The sequence below is a fragment of the Danio rerio genome, chromosome 11 (genome assembly GCF_049306965.1).
Source record: "Danio rerio strain Tuebingen ecotype United States chromosome 11, GRCz12tu, whole genome shotgun sequence".
NCBI classification, from domain to species: domain Eukaryota; kingdom Metazoa; phylum Chordata; class Actinopteri; order Cypriniformes; family Danionidae; genus Danio; species Danio rerio.
This window is the reverse complement of record NC_133186.1, coordinates 18,326,035-18,349,407: the sequence shown is the minus strand read 5'-3', so window position 1 is coordinate 18,349,407 and position 23,373 is coordinate 18,326,035. Positions and strand designations below refer to the sequence as shown.

Below are 23,373 nucleotides of genomic sequence, written 5' to 3'. Positions count from 1 at the left end.
GAGTTTTTATACAGAAAATAAAGTTTAAGAAATGAGCAAACTCAAAAGAGTTCTGAACACAGACAGGCTTGTGATAGTCACATTAAAAAATACCAAACGTAATGTTATTTTTTTATTTATAAAATAAAGCACAAAGGCAACTATATCTCTATTTGGATTGCCCTATGCATATAGTTTACTTGAAGTACAGACAAGTCATTTGCATCCGCAATAGTCACATCACAAGAGAGAGGGTGCTCGCTGCAGAGCCATTTGAGGAGAGGTGAGCTCCAGAGAGGGGGAGCATGAGCTGTCGCTCCTCCTCCTGTAAGCTGTTTTAATGCGTACACCAACCCCACCCCTAACCCTACCCCCAGTGACATCACTCGTAGAAGAAGTGCAAAAAAGGTGGAGCTCAAGCTTAAGCTCCCCCTCTCTGGAGCTCACCTCTCCTCAAATGGCTCTGCAGCGAGCACCACTTGTCACAAGATGCAATGCAATGCTAAGTCTGAATCACAGTTGACCAAAAGCTACAGAACATGTGGTTTGTAGAGTCACTGCTAGGTTTAACCATAACAGAGGTTAAGTTTATCATCTGCACGTGTTTTTGAGGCCTGCAAAAAGAGCATTTTTAAGAAAGTTTAAAACCTTTGGGCACAAATAAAAATGATGATGTTGAGAGGTGTAACAAATATGACTTGTATTTAATTATTTATACACAATTTAAATGATTTATGGAAAAACTATACATATTTTCATACTTTTGTCTTGTTTCTAGTCCAAATATCTACATTTCAAATAATAGTATTTTGCTAACCCCATTGGCAAATAATTTAGCTTGCTTTAAGGAACAACTCAAAAATGTTGACTTATTTATTCTAAAGGTGAAAACAAAATATTTTTAGTACATGTAAGAATTTTAGATATTTTGACTAGAAACAAGGCAAAGCAAAGTAATTGCAATTTCTGTATCTTATTACTGTTAGAAAACTGTCAAATAGAGCCGTTCATACCATCTTGTGAAACTGAGTTCAATCAAAATGTTTATAGCAGAAAAATAAAATAACACAATATCAGACTTTTTCAATATCATAATGCCTGCTGACAAGCCTTAAAATAGATGAGCAAGAGCAGCAGGGAGCAAACACTGCTGTTAGATAATAATAGGAAAATTAGGCTACAATCAACACTAGTGGGTCTCCGCTAAAGGGGCTATCTGTAACATTCATATGAATTGTGTAAGTTTACACAGATCGCCCCCCTGTGGCAAATCCCTAAACATGTTTTAAGGATTTTACCTGATCTTGGATCAGCTTTACTAATTTCAGGGTTTCTGCAGGTTTCATAGTCAAATTTAAGACTTTTAGAGATTGTTTAAAGACCATTATTAATAAAATTTCAGATGTATATGGAGCTAAACACTATCAGGATTTCTTTTTTCCAATGGAAATGGAAAGATTTTTACTATCCTCAAAATGTCAAATTTAGTTATTAATAATGTGTCAAACCAAGCAAACACTGGTTTTATTGATGCAGTTTTTTAACAAAATATTTTTTTTAATTTTTAAAAGCTAAATATATGGACAACTGTCAGTCCAAGTTAATGTTCTCACTCTAAATAAATAGAAAACGTATAAACCAATGTTTTTATAAGAAAAATATTGAAACTATATTGGTAAAAGAGTTAAATTGTACTATTTGTTAAAGGTTCTATTGAGATGGATTGCTGGTGATTGGATGGGTTTGGCCTGAATGAGTAGCTTTTCATAGACATAAGAAAATTAAGACCCGTTTTAAATGATTTAAGACCTACGACACAATATTTTGGTCAATTTAAACACTTTTTAAGGCCTAAAATTTAGTTTTAGCAATTTAAGACATTTTAAGACTATTAAGACCCTGCGAATACCCTGAACTTTTACATGTTTTAGTCACTTATTTGTAAAACGAAAAGAAATAATATCATTATGTGTCATTAGCTTCTTGTTGTAACAGAAAACAACTGATAAGCATGACAAAAACAATATATATGTGGTGAAAATGTATATAAAAGGTTATGCTTTTAATTTAAAGTTTGCAATATGTAAGAAAAAGACAATTATAATGTATCTTTTGCCTGAGCTTGTGTTGCATTTGCATGACTTTGACTACCAGGCGTCTCTAGCATGTGGTGTTTCAAACTCTTTGAACCAATTAATCATTATGCTAAATCATTCGTTAAATTTGAAATGTTGTTTCTATTATAACTAGCTCACAGATGTCAATATCATGTCAGTAAGTACATAAATCTTCCAAGAATGTTTCCAGCACTTTGCTGATCGTCTCCTAGACACTATTATAGGAATTCAGAAGGCAAAAAAATCATCCAACCTAGGACTAGCAAGGAGTATCTAATATAGTGGCCATTAACTGTATATACTGTAAACTCACCATTAGGAAAGGAGCCTATGGCAGCAGATGGGACTCCTGCATAGATCCCTCGGAAACCTCCCGCCTTGTAGAAGCCCTGCTGGCTCTGCAGCCTTGTCTTAATGGTGTCCAGTGGGAAGAGAGTGAGATCTACACACATTCCTGCGCACCCGCCTGCCTAAGAGATAAAGAGCTGGGATAAGGTTTTGATGCACAATTATTCAGTGTTATTCGATAAAAAACTTTTAAAAATACTGGTGGTATATATATATATATATATATATATATATATATATATATATATATATATATACATACTGTACACACACACATACACACATATATATATATATATATATATATATATATATATATATATATATATATATATATATATATATATATTCATTTTCTTTTCGCTTTTATTAATCTGGGGTCGCCACAGCGGAATGAACCGTCAACTTAGACAGCATAATGAACGTTTTACACAGTGGATGCCCTTTCAGCTGCAACCCATCACTGGGAAACATCCATACACATTTATTCACACATATACACTACAGCCAATTTAGAAACCCATGCGAACACGTAAAGAACATGCAAACTCCACACAGAAATGCCATCTAATCCAGCCGAGGCTCGAACCAGCGACCTTCTTGCTGTGAGGCTTTCGTGCTACACACTGCGCTACCGTAACACCCCATATGTGTGCATGTGTGTGTGTGCAAACACTAGAATTCATTTATTATTATTATAAAAATGCAAGCAAAGTTGACTATTAATGCTATTATTTGTTATTATTAGTTTGTTACAACTATTACTACTACTTCTATTTTATAATAAGATCACTGCTATTATTAGTAGTACTATGTATCAGTAGTAGCTGTCTCAAATCTAGAAACAAAGACAAGATAACAAGAAAAAAATAGTAACTACCTTGACTTAGAAGACTAGAAGACAAGACACACATTATTATTATTATTATCACTATTATTATTATTATTATTATTATTATTATTATTATTAACAAGAGATGTTTATTTATCGCTTTAAAAACAGCATCTGTATTTGTAAAAAAAAAAACAAATGTATTCCTTTAGCTTCATTACTGTTGTCATCATCATAGCCATCATCAAAGTCACTTCCAGATTATTTAAACAAGTAAACCTCTGTTTGCATTACACAAAAGCTAAAAATGTCACTGTCACTCAATAACATTGTTCTGCTTTCATGTCACATGCAGAGTTCATGATGAAGGATTCTTGAGCGCGTGTAATAGACAGCGAGCATTACCACAGAAAATGAGCATTACCACAAGGGAGGCTGTGAACTCTCGTCTGTCCATACTGTACTCGAGGACTTCAGCATTTGCCAGGTGACTTTGTTAGGCGGTTCATCTTTGACACTTCGTACAACAACTACACGTTCAGCAAGGGCGCTGCCATGTTTAGGGCGGGCGCTCGCATAGATGTCACATGACAACGACGACAACAGCAGGGCTCTTCATTTTCGGCAGAAGGGCTCGAATTAAAAAACCTGATTCAATGTGGAAGATACTTCCCGAATTTATTTTTAATAAAATTGGAGGTATTGCTTTTCTGTTACAATGCCCCTTCTCACTTGGTAAATTACTCATAACATTAACAATATATCATAAACAGGTCTTATTATCATGGTTAATAATGTACAAACACATATTTTCTCCTCACCACTGCTTTATTTTAAACAACCAAACTATTGTAACAAATCTTTGCTTTTCGAGAAATGCTTTTTAAATATTGTTTTTATAAGTCAATTATTAGATGACAATGGTAAGATATATTTATTTTCAATTCATTATATTAAATTTTGAACCCTCAGTAAAAAAACAATAATACAACACAGTATAATTAATGATATTCCCAATGATTTAAAAACTTTATTGAAAGAAGTACAAACCTTAAATTTGGATCCTATAGACCAAACAACCCAATCAAATTCAATAACTGTATGATGCAAAAAAAAAATTTTAACCATAAACAATTTCAGCTTCTTCTTTTAAAAGGCTGGCCATCTATAACATAAATTAGGACATTACTTGGAATTGTTCATATAAATATATGCTAACTAACAAAGTAAAAGCAATGTAACAAAGTAAAAAATAGTTAAAAAGAAACAATTTAATTAAAAAAATGATTTAATAAAAACATCTAGGCCAAAAAAATTATGTAATAATTAGAAATTTTATGTCATTAAAAGCATGACTTTTTGTTTTAATTTGGATTATTTTATTATTTGTTATTATCGGGCTATCATATTTTATAGTTTGTACTTTTTTAGAAAAAAAGGTGTCTTAACAAAATATTTGATTTTAAAATGTACGATAAAAGGGTCTTTTCTTTTCTTTTATTAAACATATAGTAATGTACATCAACTTACCATTATCAGCATACCTTTGCATTACAAAAAAAAGGAAACAGGTGCAAAAAAAAAAAAAATTACCTACATGATATGTTCCATAAAATAAAAATGTAAAGGCCATAGGAATGGCTTTAATAGTAAAAGGGTCTTGAGAAAAGTCTCTTTTTTATTATGCAAAAAAGAGGGAATATACAATCACATTACATTATATAGAAAATTGAAACAAAAAACACATTTAAAAAAAACAAAGAAAAAAAAAACGAAATGGGTATATACATCACACATTAAAGAAAGATATTATATAATTTACAAATTTCAGTTGTTTTCCAGTCTATTTTTGTGAAAGAGTTAGAAATAGTTTCAAAGTAATACTGCATTTCAGTAAGCAAAATATAAATAAAAAAGGTTTTTGGTTTAAATATTTACATTTATGTATATAATTTGTTGTTAATAAGATAATATGATTAAGAAAATATATTTTCTTTTTATGTAAAGCTTATTTTTTATAATTGACAAAACCAATCAAAACAGTTTCCCATAGTTAGGAAAAGACTTTATAAACCTTCTAACATCAACAATTGCAAAAATTGCAAATTAGTGTAACTGCATTGCCAAAATAAGTGTACTAGGAACTCTGGGCATTGCTTACAAAATAAATTATTAGAGTCAATATATTTTTAAATCTCACTAAGAGAGTATTCACTGGGTAGAAGAGCCTCTTTTAGGGCGTATCTTCTGGGCGGGCATACGCAATGACGCCACGTGCGTGATGACATCGCTGGCTATCACAGGGTTGTTTTGGAGGAAGTTAAAGCAGATCCTGAAACAGAAAGAGAAAAAAAGAACCGTCAGTTAACAGGGGGCAACAACGGTTACAGCGCCCGTATCGGTATTCCCGAATCCGGATTAATTTACTCATACACTCGCCAAAAACGATCCAGTTTTCAACTGACGACAGAAGCTGAAGTTATTGTTTGTTTTTTTTCCTCATAAACATCAGGCTCGTGTAAGGGCACGGTAGCAGTTTAGCTTACAGGCTACAGCACAGCACAAAAAAACAGACTGATATTCGCTAGATCTCCTGCTTTATAAACCAGGTGAGTTATAAAATCCGAATATATGCTTGTATATCTGAAATCGAGTGAATGATCGTGGATTTATGGAGAGAGAATGTGTGATTGGCATGTAACGTTAAGCTAACGAGTGACATTAGCAAACGAGATCATTTGTTGTGATGTTAAAGGGCATTAAGTCGCTTTTATTCATGTTTATTTTATATGTAAGGGTTTTTATGGTTAAAATCAGCCACTGATGTTGATTTGTGAGGCCCTGGATGATCAGGTGTTTCCAGTTACCCTGACAGGCCTGACAGTCGCGCTGGGTATTTTTTTTATTATTTTAATTTTTTGTTTGTTTGTTTTTCTACATATGCGTTTGCTCTAATGCATCTTGTTTTATCGTACACCGTTATCTTGAGCTAATGTACACATCAAAACAATCATTGAGAGTCACTAATAAAGTAATAATCGATCAGAAAATGGATTTTACAGCGCTGCTTGGCTTTCATGTGGAATCATCTGATTGCACAACAAGCAGCCGCATTAAATACAGTTTCTGCTTGTATGTTTACTGCACACGGGAACAGGCGTGGGGTATTGCGAAACAAGCCGTTTTTAATAAACAATCATTATTAAAGGATAAAATCTCCTATATTCTATACCTCTTTATTGTTCAAAGGTAGCGTCGATGTATACTGTAAAACGCGTGTGTCAGTGGCTTTAGTACGCACTTGGTTATTTGTTGCATGATGTCGAAACGGCTGACTGACTTTCTCCTATTCTTTTTCGTACTGAGGGAAAGTGCTCTACCATGTGATCCGACTTTACCGAGTGTCATGGGTTCCAGATTAAATATGGAGTCGTAAAAGTGGTGGCAGTCATGAACTGTGTCTCAAAATCTTGCGAGCCTCTTAACTAGCCAGTAGGGCTGCACAATATATTGATTCAGCATCGATATCGCAATGTGATCATTCGCAGTAGTCAAATCACAGAATATGAAATGTTTAGTAAAACTGTTTTATTATATATTATAAGTTTTCATTTTCATGTGATTTTTGATGCATGTGACGGCTGGGCGATATGGCAAAAATGCTATCTCGATATATATATTTTTTTAATTTATAACGATGTATATTTCAATATAAGTTGTTAATGCTTTCAAATTTGAAAGAGGACCACGACAATGACTGAAGCCACAAATATAGAGGGTCCATTAAATGGCATAACATATTTTCAGATGATAAATTTTCTGTGGCTGAAAATTTGGTGCATCTCTAAAATCAACACTTTTTAGGGTGCTTTCACACCTGTGAATCGATTCAGTTGTTCCGAAACAGAGATTAAAATTGTTACATTGTTGCTCTTTGCTCTTGGAGCGGTTCGCTTTCAGACTGCAAAGTTTCTAATCGGACCAAAAAAGCTAAAACAAGTCACGTGCGAGTAAACTCTCCTTACATTGGTCAGAGTGTCAGGGTTTATTTTGCAGCGTCCCGCTCAGCTGTCAGGAGGTGGTGATTTGGTGGTGATTGACAGGGTGCGCGCGCGTGACGTGTCTGAGGAGAGACACGGTGGGGAGGGGTGAGAAGGGTGCGCGACGATGCCTATTTGAGGACTGGGAGAGAGACGCGAGATTACCGGGAGATCATCACTCGTTTGCGGGCATCCGGAGACTCGCGAAACTTCCCGCCCTACTCATAATTCTCTCTTCATGTAGCCGTAAGCCTATTACATATCCATAAAACACTGTCATATATCCGCGCTCGGATCGAATCGCTTTCTCACTGCAATCGAACCGCTCCAGGGTTCGTTTCAATCGAGCCGAGACCACCTCACTCAAGCGATCTCGGAGCGATTACTTTGGCGCGGAACAGAGTGCGATTGCCCTGTTCACATATGCCAATCGAACCGCGCTAACTGGTCAAACGAGATACGTTCCGAAACAAAAGTGTAGGTGTGAAAGCACCCTTAGATTACTATTGTTTTCTGCTATGTATAAATGGCTCTCAGATCAATATGGAGTAAAAAAGTCCAGAGCTTATCATTCTTATTGACGTAAATTTTATCATGATTCAATATAATATTGTTTATCGGCTCAGCCCTGTGACTGAATAATGATTTTAAAAGCATTCACGTATAAAAAATTTTTACCGTTTTGTACTTTTAACAATGATTAATCTCAATTATTTTTATTTTTATCGACAATTACTGTTCCTGAATACTGTTAGACTCAGAAATCTATGTTTATTTTAATAGTTTTTTTATTGTGTTGGTCTATGCTTTTAGATGATGTATTATATTTTATTTAGATGCTCTTCTCTATAGAATCATCCTAACCAATCCCAGCTAATTCTTTTCAAATAGAGGTAATCCAGTCCTCTGGGGAAAGAGTATATTCATATCCAAATATTTATCGCAGAATCACAAAATATCAAAATGTTAGATTTTTCCTATATCATGCAGCCCTACTAGTCAGCATCAGTTTTGAATACTGCAATACTTATCCTTTATCTGCACTACTTTAAAATATATATATTTTTTAATATTGTGTAATACTCTCGTAGTATCGGTAAAATGTGCAGTATAAGGGCTATTCTATTACAAATTACTATTATGTCGCTTTGCACAACGTTGACGATGATTGGAAGTTGCGCCAGAGATGCCTTGAGATGGCATATTTTCTATTACATCAAAATTATTATTTAAATTAAAATATTTGTTTAATATGCAAGAAATGCACCGTTTAAAATATTATTTATAGGATATGCAAGTGTTATTTTATTTAGAAGAGATATCGCTTATTTTTTTACTTTTAATATGAAAACACTAAAAAAAAAATTATTTTGTTTCCAAAAGAGCACTTCAAGTTATTTCTTTTTTACTTTTTAAAAGAAAAAAGTGACTGTTTATTTTAGGCAGTGTGTGTTTAATTTCAGATATTCAACATATATGTTCAATAAATATAGATAGATGGCAGATGGTGTGTGTTTCCTTTTATTATTTTAAAATCAAATAGTGCTCCCTTCATTCAAAAATCTCTCACTTGTAATATGTGAGCACATTTACTGTACAAAATCTGTCAGTGAATTATGAAGGCAAATAAATAAATAAAAGAATCGTTCATTAATCGTAATCGAGTTAAAATGTTTAATTAATCAAATTTTAATCTTAGACCAAATCGCCCATTCCTATGCAGTATACGAGAAATCATGCTGCCTTTGGCTAAATATAATTATTATTATGGTGTATAATAAATCAAAAATTGGAAACTGTGAAAGTTATAGTTTACATGGAGTACAAATTTGAAACTGTGAAGTTAAAAATTAATTGTGACAATGCAAAATAGGCGAAAAAACAGTTCACCTAAAAATTAAAAATTTGTTAATGTTCTCATCATAAGACCTTCCAAACTTTTGGTGACCTATTATTTTTTAAAGATTTGTTTTCAGCTAAAACTGTGGTCTTTGGTGATTTCACAAAATTAATGTTGTTAATGGATACTCACAAAAAAACAAGCAAAAACTAAATTAAAACAGAATTATTGTCTCCTGGTGATGAGGTAGGGCTGCATAATATTGGAAAGATCTGATATTGAGATACTTTATTTATCTGCAACAAATACTGCGTTAAGAATACAGTTTCACAAGATGGTTTGACTTTGAATGTCACTATATGATGGTTTTACAGTATTCGGGTACAGAAATTCAAAAATCACAATGCTTTTATTACTTTGCTTTGTGTTATTTTTAGTCCAGATTTCTAAAAAGTCAAGTACCAATATTGTTTTGTTTTTAACTTCAGAAGAAATAGGTCAAAATTAAGTGTTTTTTTTTTAAACATGGTCTGCCAGTGGGGTATGTAAAATAATCCTGTTTTCGCTTTGAAATGTAGACATTTGGACTAAAAGGATATGAAAAATTCTTAATGTGAAGCTTTTTTTGCATAAATCATAAAGATTCTATATAAATACGGTAATTAAATACTTTTATATAGTTCCTGGTGAACTATCATTCAGACTGAAAATTGCATATCTTGCAATGTGACTTTTGCAGATGTGCACATGGCAATATCGATGCTGAAATGATACTGTGCAGCCCTACACTGAGGTCTCCTAAAGCTACACAATCAGTCTGCTAGAAAAATATATTAAATATTGTTTGCAACATTACTAATGCTGTATCTAATCCACAGCTTCAACAAACAGTCCTTAGCACATACACAACAGTCACATAATTGGATTTAACCTGAATAATGATTGACAATTCATTGAACAATGGTAAACATGACCACAAAGTTGTTAATTATTTAGCAATTTGTACTTTCTTAACATTATTATATATTTTTTGCTAATGGTTGTTCAATACATTGTAGGAGAATCAAGGTTAAAGGAACATGCTAATATTGTTCTTTTTGTGTATGAGTTGATGTATAGTAGAAGTATGTATGTACACGGTACAGGTGCATGAATAATCTATAGTCATTTCTAAATAAAGTAAAAATATTACTGTGTAGATTTTGCACCAGGTTGACTATCAGACATCCCTCTGGGTTGAAAGTGACAATTCCTTTTTTCCCCCACAGAATGTCACAAATGTGATTGCGCATTGTCGGTGTAAACGATTTAATTCCTTAATTTAGTTGATTGTACTGACATTAACAAAATTGGAATCAAAGACAAAATGTACATTTTATTTTTCCCAAAGGCAATTGCTTATTTAAACTCGTAAAGTCTGTGACATTGATTTGAAACATTTTTGCTGCATAATTATAATTATTTGAACCATTTTTGTTGCGTAATGTGTTCTATCACATGATGTGTTTAAAAATAGTATACAAGTTAACATGTGACCTTCATTTTGGCATCAAAGTCATGCTACTAAGAAATGAAAAGAAATATTACACATGCCTTTGATGCTGGGAAATGATGTAGGTGTGTAGGTTTTGTTAAGACTGCACCATAAAAAAAACAATAGCAACAAAAAATAATATTTCTGTGTTAGATGAAGAAGTGAATGACCTGCACTGGTCAGGGTACACATGAGATTACTTCAGACTAGTATGCATATGAAGTTCAGATGAGCTTTTTAAAATATTTTTGTAAAATAATTTTGTGTTGATGCAACATTAGTAAAGAAAGTGTTCTCTTCGTACTTTAGTTTAAATTGGACTGTTGTATTCTTCATGGTTGTATAGGCTTAAACCATGTTAAAACACCGTGATGCATTTCGATATATTTTTTAAGAGACTGCTAGTGTTTCAGGTTGATGACTGTAAGTTCTGAAGTTATTGTTAAGAAGCTCTTCAGTCCTCCTGTGGATCCTATTGAACCGTGATGAGGGTACTTAAACTGAACTTTTCAATATTTGCTGATGCTTGTGGTACAAAACCACATTCTTTATTCAAAGCTCTACTGGCTGTTTCAAATGCAAATCTTTACAGAATGTTAGTTTTACAGACAGAAACTGAAACCCTTCTGCTCACACTTTACAATAAAGTTTCATTAGTTAATGTTAGCTAGTATAACATGAAATAACAAGTATTTACTGACATGAAATAAACTTGTACACTTATTAATCATAGTTCATTATTTATTAATGCCATATTTTAAACCAAATTCATGCTTATTAACATTAGTTAGTGCATCATGAGTTAACATGAACTAACAATGAACAATTGTATTTTCATTAACTATTGTTACCTAACATCAACAAATAATGTAATTAATGTATTGTTCATTGTTTGTTCATGTTAGTAATTGCATTCTAACATTAACTAATACAACCTTATTGTAAAGTGTTACCTCCCTTCTATTGATATTTTTACTTAATTAACAAACACTGAATTAATACATCATAAACATGTGCATAAATTGCACAAATAAAGCACAATTGACGTAACTGTAAAAAACAAAACAACAACTTTGTGATTATGCTCAGTGTTTCCTGTAGGATTTTTTTTCCAGCTGTGGCGGCAGGCCTTTTGCACAGATCTACCAACTACATATACTGTATGCCATAATTTTAATGACAAATGTCATGACCGCAGTATTACAAGTCGAGATCTAATTCATGTAATACTTGCATGCAATTCTCTTTGCTTGCGCGCCAATTCCCTCTGCTCGTGCATAAAACTTGTAGCCCTCAAATATATACTGCTCAAGTGCAGATTTTCTTGTGCGCTCTCGAATAAACTCTGCTTAAGTGTGATTTAGTGGGTTTAAATCACACTTAAGCATTAATTTAAGCATTTATTAGATATGCTTGGAATATTTATGAATGTCTCCAATAGGCTTACAGGGCGGCATTATCAAATCACTTTTATTGTCACCATCAGTAGCACGTGTGCTGTGATGAGTGAAAAGCTTAGGTGCCGGCTCCAGAGAGTGCAATTACAACGACAGTGCAGAATACAGACAGTGCAAAATACAACAACATACTCCCAAAAAAACAGGACAATGTAAAATTGGCAGTGTTGACAGTGATATGAACACAGAATAGGTGTACACATAATTGTCAGCAGTATTGTTTTAACTATGGATTGGTTAAAGTGCAGTGCATGCTACATATTGATGGTGTGCAGTGAGGGGTATGGAATAGTCTGTGTGAGGTGTTCATCACCCAAATCAAGAAGATTTCCTTCAGTCAGCTGGTGCGTGACTGGATGCTAAGGAACGGTCTGCCTCAGGGAGGCAGTGAGAAAAGTCTATGGCTTGGGTGGCTATAGACTTAAGCTTTCTCTCTCTCTCTCTCTCATTCACACACACACACACACACACACACACACACACACACACACACACACACACACACAGACACACACAGACAGCAACAAACAAGCTAAACACAGCATCACGTTGTCTCATTCACACACATACATATGCGTGCTCACTCTCTCGGGAGTCGGGATTGATATTGTTGGACCACCTGCTCCCGTCCAAAACTACACCAGTTACCGATCGATCCTGCGCTTTATTCGTAAATTTATTCCCACACCGAAAGAAATCTGGTCGGGTCCCACGGCTCCCGCGGCACAGCCACAGGAATGCAGGCCTGTACTGTAAATTGATTGATGTTTACCTTTGTAATATTTGTATGGTTTGCAAATTTAAAACCTGCGCCATATGAATTTTTATAACAGAATCTGTCTCATTTTGAAGGCTGCTACTGTCTTCCAGAGGTCACATTTTCATGCACATTCGCATTGAGACTACTTTTAGGACTGAAGTGAAATGCTTTGTTTTGCGATAAGGTAACTCTGGGTGCTGACTGGCAATGGGCAGCGTTACAATGACCAAAACAAAGGAAGACATCTCGACAGGGAACACATATTTTTAACAGATAAAAACTGACTTTTGTTTTTCAGATAAGCTAATAGCACTTTACATGTTTCTTAGGTCCTGTCTACAGAAACACGGTCGGGTATATTAAAAATCACACTTTTTCATGTGGTTTCGCTGTTTGTAATTCACTGAAATTGGAGTACCAGGGGCCTAATGTACGAAGACTTGCGTGGAAATCTTACTAAAACATTGCATACGCACAATGTGCGTGTGTAAATGTGCGTACGCAGAAAAAAATTCAGTTGTATGAAACACTGCGTACGCCGAATCTCACGCATATTCTTTTGTACATCCGAATGAACGTGAAACTGAGCGCAACATGCACGAGCACAAAACCCCTCCCTGCCTTCTCCCCCGTATGAATATGCTAATGACTCTACTTTGGCAGAACCCAACAAAAAAGCAATTGCAAAAGCAAGCAAAAAGAGAAACTTTGAACAGAATGTGAATTGCAGGTGCTGCTTTCGGAGGTAGACCGGAGAAAAGCGGTGTTATTTGCAAGTTTGTTCTCCGGAATTAACAACAAAAGAAAAAAATAGAGTGGGAGAGTTTAGCTGATACGGTTAACACAGTTGGGTCTGAACATCGCACTGAGTGAATTAAAAAGAAATAATGTGGTTTATAGGTGTAAAATGTTGCAGTACTCACAACAGTCTCAGTGGCGCACCTCGTAAGACGCATGTCAACATGTTTTGACACGTTCAAGCATGAACTCGGTTCGAATCCAGCGTCAAATGACCTCTTTCTTGTTTTTTCCCCCGCTACATATCAGATTTTGCCAACTATTTATCATGAGAAAGACAAGTAGGAATCATCAATAAGTTTGTGCATCATATTTTATTTGCACATTTACTGAATGGAAATGTTTCTGATTCATGTATGCAAATTCATCTTCAGATAGTGTCTTTATAGCAATGTGCGTGCAGTAGATAGCTCAGATTACATTGGGAAAACAGGCGACCGCTGCAAATTGTGCTTTAATGTTTAGCTGGTCAACTGTATGGTATGGAAACCTTATATACTTGCCAGATGAATGCGTCTCATACAGCTGTCATTGCAAGGCTCAGACACTTGTAGAGAGGAATTAACACAACTGCCTCTAGGAGTCGCCAATGGAAATAAAACAGACACGCACAAAAAATGTGCGTATGCCAGCCATAAAGCTGCCGTGAAGCTGCGCACATTCCCACGTTCAGTTCATCGTTAGTAAATCCAAACGTGAGTGATTCTGAGCGTGAAACCTGGCGTACGCAAAGTTTTTGTGCATACGCAGCGTTGATACATGAGGCCCCAGGTGACTGAAACTGAAATTTTCTAAAAACTTTGGCCAGGGTGAAGATTTTCCAAAACTTTCGGTACATTGTGGTCATGTGTACACTACAACTGGAGTTTTTGCCTCATGACGTCAGCGTGTGGGCTGTTTTCTCCTTTCTAATTGGGCAACACGGCTGGGTTCACACCAAAAGCGGAAGACAAATGTACCGTGTATTTCTAATTGTTAGACCAGTGGTCTGTATTCTGCCAAGTTTGCAGTGACTTGTATGCAATTTCGTTGCGAAAATACTTAATTCCTCGTTTTGTGTGAACCCAGCATAAAAGTGCTATTATCGCCACCTGTTGGTTCGGCACACCCTTAACATGCATCACAGTGCGATTTGCCTTTTTCTTGTGGACAGAATTTTTATATTATTAATATTATTTTAACAAAATTGGGGGAAACTTCATTCATAAACATATGGACGTGGCCTTAAATATCTGCAAAAAATATGGTATTATTTAAAAGCTTTAGATGAGTCAAACAGCACTTTTAAATGATTGCACCTTGACACAGGTTTATAGACTAAATTAGATTTAATTAGATCAGAAATTATGCACTACAGTACATTCACATTGTGTGAACTAAACTGCTACCTGTCCATTAAACTAAATGTGCACCACATGTTCAACACAGCAGTCGGTTGCTGTTTTTCATGAATAAATGAAGGACTAATTACATAATCTACTCCACATTTGATTTTATCTGGCTGATTTTAGCTCATTTAGTTGGAGTGTGGTGTTACATAATCTGAAAATGAGTTGCTAAAAGCTAATAATGGCTCCAAGTTTCAGATTTAGCTTGTTTTAAAACCACTCAAACCTATGATTGTACAGGGTTAAAGAGACAGTTCACAAAAAAGCAAAAAAGTTTCTTCTGTTAAACACTAAAGATATTTTTAAAGAAATCTGAAAACCTGTAACCATTGAAATCCATAGGAAAATCAAGTACTATGGAAGTCAGTGGTTGCACTTACAAGTTTCCTGGTTTCTTCAAAATATTTCCTTTTGTCTTCAGAAGAAGTCAGAAAGGATTGAAACTGATGATTACATGATGACAGTATTCCATTTTTGGGTGAACTATTCATTTTATAGAAATGTATAGAGTTTAGCATTGAAGCACATTTTTCTAACAGTAGTGTATAACAGGTGATTGGTTGTGTAGGCTGGTTTTCATTATCTGGGCATGATATATTGTTTTTCTTTTTGAGATAATTTTCTACTTGAATGTTTGTATCCGGATTCTATTAGCATTTTAAAACTATTGTTTTTTTCCCCTTCAAAATTTTCTAGCATACAAGACTGATTTATAGCAAAAAAGTTAAATACGCAAATATTGATACAGGACTAGTATTGTTATACTTTTTTGTATTCTGTTGTTTGACTTTCACCTGTTGCATTTGTGACCGTAAAAGAAAAGGTGAAATCACAAGCCTTGAAACAGCCCGGTCTTTGAAGCAGATAAGATTCTTCAAGTTTTTGAGATTGTTGGTGTAAAGAACCATTCAGCCTTATCAAATTATGCCATGGTTTAAATTATGTTGTCATGCTCTTTTGCAAGGCGCATTACTGCACACAGCCTTTGCTGTATAAAATTAGCCTTTAACATTGACTACAATTCTTGACAATCTATTTTTCATATTTCCAGGGTTAGCTTTAAGGATGCAAAATTTATTGGTAATAATTATTGATTGTAATTAACACTGATAATTCAATACTTAAGTTTAATTAGTATTACTTGTTATTTTTAAATGTAATCCTTTACAAATCTGCAAAAAAAATCTGTGTTTTATGTTTGTTCTTGCTAAAGTTAGTCTTCTGAAGAGTGAAAATCTATATTATTTTTTTTATTATAATGTTGTGATGCCTAAACTTTGAGTCAGCTTTTCGTATGTTGTTTCTAACCTATTTCTACAAAAGCTCATCACAAGATCTTATCACATGCATGATCCTTCAGAAATCATTTTAGTATGTATTGTTGTTGCTCCAAAAAATAACAATTATTATTAGTATAACAATAATTTTATAACAGTTGCTGTATATAATTAATGTTGTTTGTGGTTCTAATGAATCAAAAGTTATTTTGTAATATTACAAACAAACAATTACAACATAAAATGTATGCTGATGTTCAGAGATGTATAGTAACGAAGTAGAACTACTTCACTACTGTACTTAAGTACTAAAAGGCAGTATCTGTACTTTACTGGAGTATTATTTTTTTCTCCTACTTCCACTTTTACTTAAGTACATATTTTCCATGAGTTTAATACTTTTACTCCGATAGATTTTTTATGTGCTGCATCGTTACTCGTTACTAGGGGTGTCAAAATGATCGATATCAGTTCAGTAATAGGTCATGACCGGTGATTACGTGATGACGTCATTTATCTCCTATGCGCGATGTCGCAATACTATGGCGGAGGACGGAGGCGCGAGTGAAGGCGGCACACGAGCCGCTAATTTACTATTAGGGAGAAATGTTGTAAAACTTCACCTCTGCCTCTCTCTTTCTCACTTTGGACATTTGACCCGCTGGCCTGTTTGTAAGGTAACTTTCCCTCTTTTCTTAGCTGTTAAAGCTGTCGATCCATCCAGACACGAGCGTGCCTGATATTCAAGTTTTCTTCACTGTGTCTATTACCTGTGATAACCGCGTATTCTTCCCGCCATGGGTGAACAGCGCTTCATTTCCAAAGCCTTTTCTGTTGAGCAGATGAAGATAATAACCAATCATCATAAGACCTCGCCTGTCAGCGCTCAAAAAGCAGGCGGTATAATATTGACATGAGTTTATTAGCTGTAAATGCTCGTGCTGTCTTCTGTGCATGAGTTTTTTTTGATACATTCAGAAAGAGTGCTTTCTTTAAGCAGGTCAAATTAAGAGTAGGGTTCATATATCTGACTGCTGTATTAAAGAACAAAATTGTATTAAAAATAACCCTACAACTGTCACACCAAGACAAAAGCAATAGATTTTTTTATTGCATTTCTTAACTCATAATGTCGCTATTTAACACAGTCAATGCATTTTTTTCTCAACACATCCCATAATTTCTAAAATATCAGCCTCTACCAACTGGTTAAGAAGTTGGTTTATGGTAAAAGTACCAGAATTAATAAATATACTACAGAACATATGAAGTGCCAGACCAATTTAATTAAAACATAATCAAAATTTAAAAAATTAATACTAAACCATAGCCATAAGCCATAAAGTATTTTAGATTTTCTTTTAACACAGTACTATACACGCTTTCCTGTTTTTCTTTTCTTTTCTTTTTTTACAATAAAATCAAAATCAAGTGAATTAATGCAACAGGATTTAGTTTGCTTGTTTAGTTTAGTTTCACGACTGCTTCCAAAAGACAAAACTCCTGTTTATTTTGGTATTAACCAATCAAACTTCAAAACTACCAAAGTGTGAGTGAATAATGCATGTAAGAGAGAAACAGTGTGATTGTACCTGTGTGTGCGTCTGTGTGTGTGTGTGTAAGAGAGAGAGAGAGAGAGTGTATGAGAGTGTAAAAGAGTGTATTTTCGTGTTTGTGTGTGTGTGTGCCCATGTATATGTATAACAACATCGGTATTACACAGATGTTAGGAGGAGATGGTGAATTATGTGGACATTATGTATAAAATTCAATCACACTAAATATTTTTTTTTATTTTCAGAAATTAAAACTACACATAATTTCCTGTAAGGGTTGGGTTTAGAGATTGGATTTGGGGTTAGAGCATTCAAAAGTATAGTTTGTAGAGTATAAAAACAATTGTAACCTATGTAATGTCCCCACAATTCACAAAAATGTGTGTGTGTGTGTGTGTGTGTGTGTGTGTGTGTGTGTGTGTGTGTGTGTGTGTGTGTGTGTGTGTGTGTGTGTGTGTGTGTGTGTGAGTGAGAGAGAGAGAGAGAGAGAGAGAGATAGAGAGAGAACTGTGTGTGAGAGTGTATGAATGTGTGAGAGTGTACATTTAGGTGTGTGTTTATGTGTGTGTAAAAGAGAGAGAGAGAGAGTATGAATGAACATGCTGAATTATCTCATCAGTGAAGTGATTTTCTGGTAAACGAGCCTGACGATGTGAGTTCTTGTACCATAGAAATTATTTACAGAGAAAAACAGTATCATAAGCCATGTTTCTTTTCATTCTGCTTAATCAAGTGCCCCAAAGATATTTAAAATAAACAAAACAATATGATGTCTTTTGACTGCCTTCTTTAATAACTACATTACACAATACTTGTACTTTTACTTTCAGTACTTGAGTAGTAAATTTTGAAATAAACTACTTGCAATACTTAAGTACTAAAAATGTTGAATACTTTAGTACTTCCACTTAAGTATGGTGATTAAAGAGCACTTCTACTTCTACTCAAGTCACTTTTTGATAGAGCACTTGTACTTTTACTTAAGTATGGGTCTCTAGTACTTTATACATCTCTGCTGATGTTAGTCGTTGTGTGTGTGTGTGTTTGTGTGTGTGTTGTTTGTTTGTTTGTTTGTTTGTTTGTTTGTTTGTTTGTTTAGAACAGAGGTCACCAATCTCGGTCCTGGAGGGCCGGTGTGCCTGCAAGTTTTAGCTACAACTTGCCTCAACACACCTGCCTGGGTGTTTCAAGTATCCCTAGTAAGACCTTGATTAGCTTGTTCAGGTGTATTTGATTAGGGTTGGAGCTAAAATCTGCAGGACACCGGCCCTCCAGGAACAAGTTTGGTGACCCCTGGTTTAGAATAAAGTTGTATTGAATTGAAATATTATTGATTGTGCAAATAATTTATGGCCTATGAAATCCAATGACATGTTGTTGTTGTAGTTGTGCATAATGTTGGGATTCCAAATTTGACTTGAAACATTCAACATTAAATTAAAATTAATGATATTTCTCAGTAGTACGTTTTTTGGTGGTGTGGAGCAATCCCTGCACTAAATTACAAATTGTATAGTGCCAATACACAGTAAATGTACTATATAAAACAGTTTACATTACGTGTATAATCTATGTTGACAGTAATTAATAATTTCAAATGTATAAATAATAGTCTATTGAAATCCATTTTTTTGGATACTTGGTGGATTAAAGTACATTTTAATTAGGGCTGCACAATATATCATTTCAGTATCGATATCACAATGTGCGTGTTCGCAATAGTGAAATCGCAAAGATATGCATTGTCCATACTGAATTACTGTTGACCAGAAGCCACAGAATTGTATTTAATCACTGTATTTATGTGGAATTTATATGATTTAGTCAAAAAAAAAACATTTACTTACATTTTTGTCTAGTTTTTAGTCTAAATATCTACATTTCAAAGCAAAAACAAGATTATTTCACTTACCCCACTGGCAGATCATTTGCTTAAAACGAGCAAAAAACTCTTCAGTCTTCTGACTGTAAAAACAATATTTTTACATGGTCTAACAATTTTTATGATAATTGGACAAGAAACGAGACAAAGCAAAGTTAGACGAGTTTTTTTTTCATCTGAATGCTGAATCTGACTTTCCCCAGATAATCGTCAAATAGTTCTATTCAAACTAGGGTTGGGCCGATACGATGCCATCGTCCATCGCTATGGCCAATAGACAACAAGAAGCTCAAAATCGCCGATCCTCCACCCCGCCGCAAACATACTTGCGGCAAATACACACTCAGGCCTCGTTTACACTAATACGTCTTAGTGTTAAAATGGCATTTTAGAACGAAAATGATCCACATCCACACCATTTTACCTAGCATTTCTGCACAGCCCTACGACCGCTCATTACGTGACCACACACACACACTGTCATGCGCTCCTCTGAGCTCCAGGCAGAGAGCAGTGGATGTCGAACAGTTTTTCAACAATGTACCGCTGGATTGCGTCTCACTATAGTTGTTAAACGTGATATTTAGACATCCCAAGTCTCCCGGAAGTTTGCGGGACTCATAATGCGCACCCTTCTTACCCCCGGATTTCTCCTCGCACTCTATCAACCATGTCCGGTTAATTAAAATCACACAACTTATTCAGTTTATCATCAAATCATAGTTTAACTAAAAAGCAAATAATGATAATTTTCAGCAACCAAATAAAATAAATGTTTTCTCAAAAGCTATTTTCTACTTGTTTTTAAGGCCGGTGGCTTAATGAGATATAAGAAATATAAGCATTTGTAGTATGAACAAAAATTAATTGTATTTATGTTTATACAATGAAGACAATGCAGTGTTATTTATTTACAGTTTGGTCATTTAATGTCTGTGCCTGAATAAAGTTGACCTCTCCAGAAAACCCTGCTTGTTTCAATTTATCCAGATGAAATGTTGTACGATGTCATCACAATCAATATAAAATGATGAATTCTTTCCAAATTTGGCTATTCAAGTCTGGTGAAATGATACTCGTATCAAAATATGTATCGCAGAAAAAAAAAACGTTGCAATGTTTGTTTGTTTTTTTCCAATATCGCGCTGTCAAACCCTGGTTTTTTTATTTTATTATTTTTAAAACTTTTTTATTTTGGTTGGTTGTTGATTGTTGTTGCACAGTTCCATGTATCGCCAAGCTTCTTTAAGTGTTTCACACACATGCCCTCTCTCTTGCATAGTCTAAATAACCATCAACACCTTGGATGGACCTCCATTAAGTAACAGATCTGAAAAACTACATCCCTCTTAAAAAAAAGGGAAGTCTGTGTGTTTAACAGAAGCCGGTCAACAGTACATGTCATCAGTGAGAGCGCGTTTCTCGTGACTTTACTAGCTCGAGTGCACATGACCAATTTGAGCGTGCAAGCAGAATCATGGGTTTTGTCATTGAAACAAAAAAGGCTTTATAGCTCCATTAGAGTGTGTAAGTTCAATCAAACGACTGATTGTGGTTTTAGCATATCGTAGTTGTAAGTTTTACTATGAGGCGGTGTCTTTCAAATGTGTGTGTGTGTGTGTGTGTGTGTGTGTGACTGGGTACAAACCGTTTTGACTTTCACTTCCTTTTATTCCAATCTGAGCTTCATGCTTTGTGCTTCCTCTTCCTTCAGCTCTGACACTATGACATCAAGGAAGAAAGTTCTTCTGAAGGTGATCATTCTTGGAGATTCCGGGTGAGTTTCTCGCAATCAACATGACACGCTTATTACAAAATCAACACTACTGCCACTTTCATTTTGGGTTTAAAGTGAAGCGGGTGTTGTTGAGAGTGAGACTTTTTATTACAGTGTGTTGATGTGCTTCCATCTGAAACAGAATATTGTATAGGGGAGGGGCTTTCTTTTCTGAACATCATTTGCACTTAGCAAACTAACAGTAAGAGGGGCGTGGTTTAAAGCTGATATCACCGCCACTGAAAAAGCAGAAGCAAATGGTCGGATTACCGAAACAAACAACTGCATCTTCAGTCAGTTAAAGGTGCATTAGGTGATCTACCAGAATCCTAGCATTAGCATAATAGCTTAAAAATTTTATGACCCTCCCCTGCCGTTCAAAGCCAAGCCTCCTTAAGTTATGAACACGTGAACGCACACTGATTAGATATAACACTAGATCATGTCATTCACCAGTTCCAAAACTCTATGGACGCACACTATATCAAGTGTAGTTGTTGACAGGCCAGTGGGTGCAGGAATTATATTTTTCCAAATCTGTGTCACAAGTTGTCACTGTTCAAAAATGAACAAATGTGTGTATATAAATCATAGTTCACCTCAGTAAAGTTGATTTGGCAGAAGAGCACATTTACTTATGTTTTGTTATTAACGTTATTTAAGTTACAAAGACAACGAGTAACTTTTCATTTTCAACTGTGTTCACTGATCCTCTTACATCGCTTGTTTTCATGTCCTTTTTCACTTGAACAACTAAACGAATGCAAAGGTCTATTTAACTGACTATATTTTCGATGCTGTGAAAGGTACTTAATGAACTTGAAAATAGCCAATATTTTGCCGGATGTTTTCAGTGGCTGAACAGCACTTCTATGCATATAAACCTATTCATGAACAACACAATCTACATAAGCTTTGTGTGGCTAAAAAAGTTTTAACACATACCTGTCTAAAAGAAATACTTCAGCCGTGGTGTCATCCTTCAGATCATTGTTGTGAATTGCAGAACATCATTTCCCTCCAGCGTGCAAAAGTAACTCAGATATTTATTCAGGGTTTAGAAAAGTGTTTAATCTGCATTTTTGGCAGAAGCCCTTTCAGAGACAATCTTTCTTTTAATGCATACAAGGCCACGATAGTTTTTCAGAAAGAATGGTTGATGCAGAGTTTGCCAGATGACGTCTCTCTATCAGCCGTAGTGGGCGCGAGTGACACGTGAGCGCGAGTGATGTATCTGTCTGCTTAAAGAGGCTCCGCAGAAATTCAAATTAAAATTTGTTGACAGACAGTTTAAGATACCTGTTGTAATTGAGTTATTTTTCGGTCCGACAATATTGAATTGGATGAACATTTTAAGTTGTATGCCACATCCAGAACAAAAAAACACAAAATAATACATTTTGATCATTTACTTTATTCATTACAATTGGAATATGAAGAGACTTTCAACCAGCACAACAAAAAATGTTTCTGAAGACAATCACCTACTGCACCTTAAACTTGTGCGGATGAATTGTTCACTTTAGATCTAACCATAGATACACTAGATATCGCATACGAACACTTGGGCCGTGCAATTAATCGAAAATCCGTTTTTGATTACGATTTTGGCTTCTAACGATTATGAAAAAGCATTAATCAAGATAAACGGTTATTTCGTCATATACTGCTCCTTTCCAGTTGTACACATTTGTTGCTCTGCAGCTCAGTTCCACGTGAAAATGAATAAAAGTATGTACTGTAATGTAACTTTTGCAGCACAGGATGCTGCAGTCATCATGCACTGAT

The 23,373-nt window shown here is 34.8% G+C and overlaps 2 protein-coding genes across 2 annotated transcripts in view; one reads left to right on the top strand and one right to left on the bottom strand.

Annotated features, from left to right (window-relative positions):
• Positions 1-3,837, bottom strand: part of slc25a26 (solute carrier family 25 member 26) — a 116,192-nt gene extending 112,355 nt beyond the window's left edge. Inside the window, 2 exon segments of the mRNA NM_001030143.1 lie at positions 2,410-2,566; positions 3,701-3,837. Of these exon segments, the coding sequence (NP_001025314.1) occupies positions 2,410-2,566; positions 3,701-3,733 (190 nt within the window). The 5' untranslated portion in view covers positions 3,734-3,837.
• A 1,798-nt stretch (positions 3,838-5,635) lies between these two features.
• rab7a (RAB7a, member RAS oncogene family) overlaps positions 5,636-23,373 on the top strand; it is a 39,343-nt gene continuing 21,605 nt past the window's right edge. Inside the window, 2 exon segments of the mRNA NM_200928.1 lie at positions 5,636-5,885; positions 21,523-21,585. Of these exon segments, the coding sequence (NP_957222.1) occupies positions 21,533-21,585 (53 nt within the window). The 5' untranslated portion in view covers positions 5,636-5,885; positions 21,523-21,532.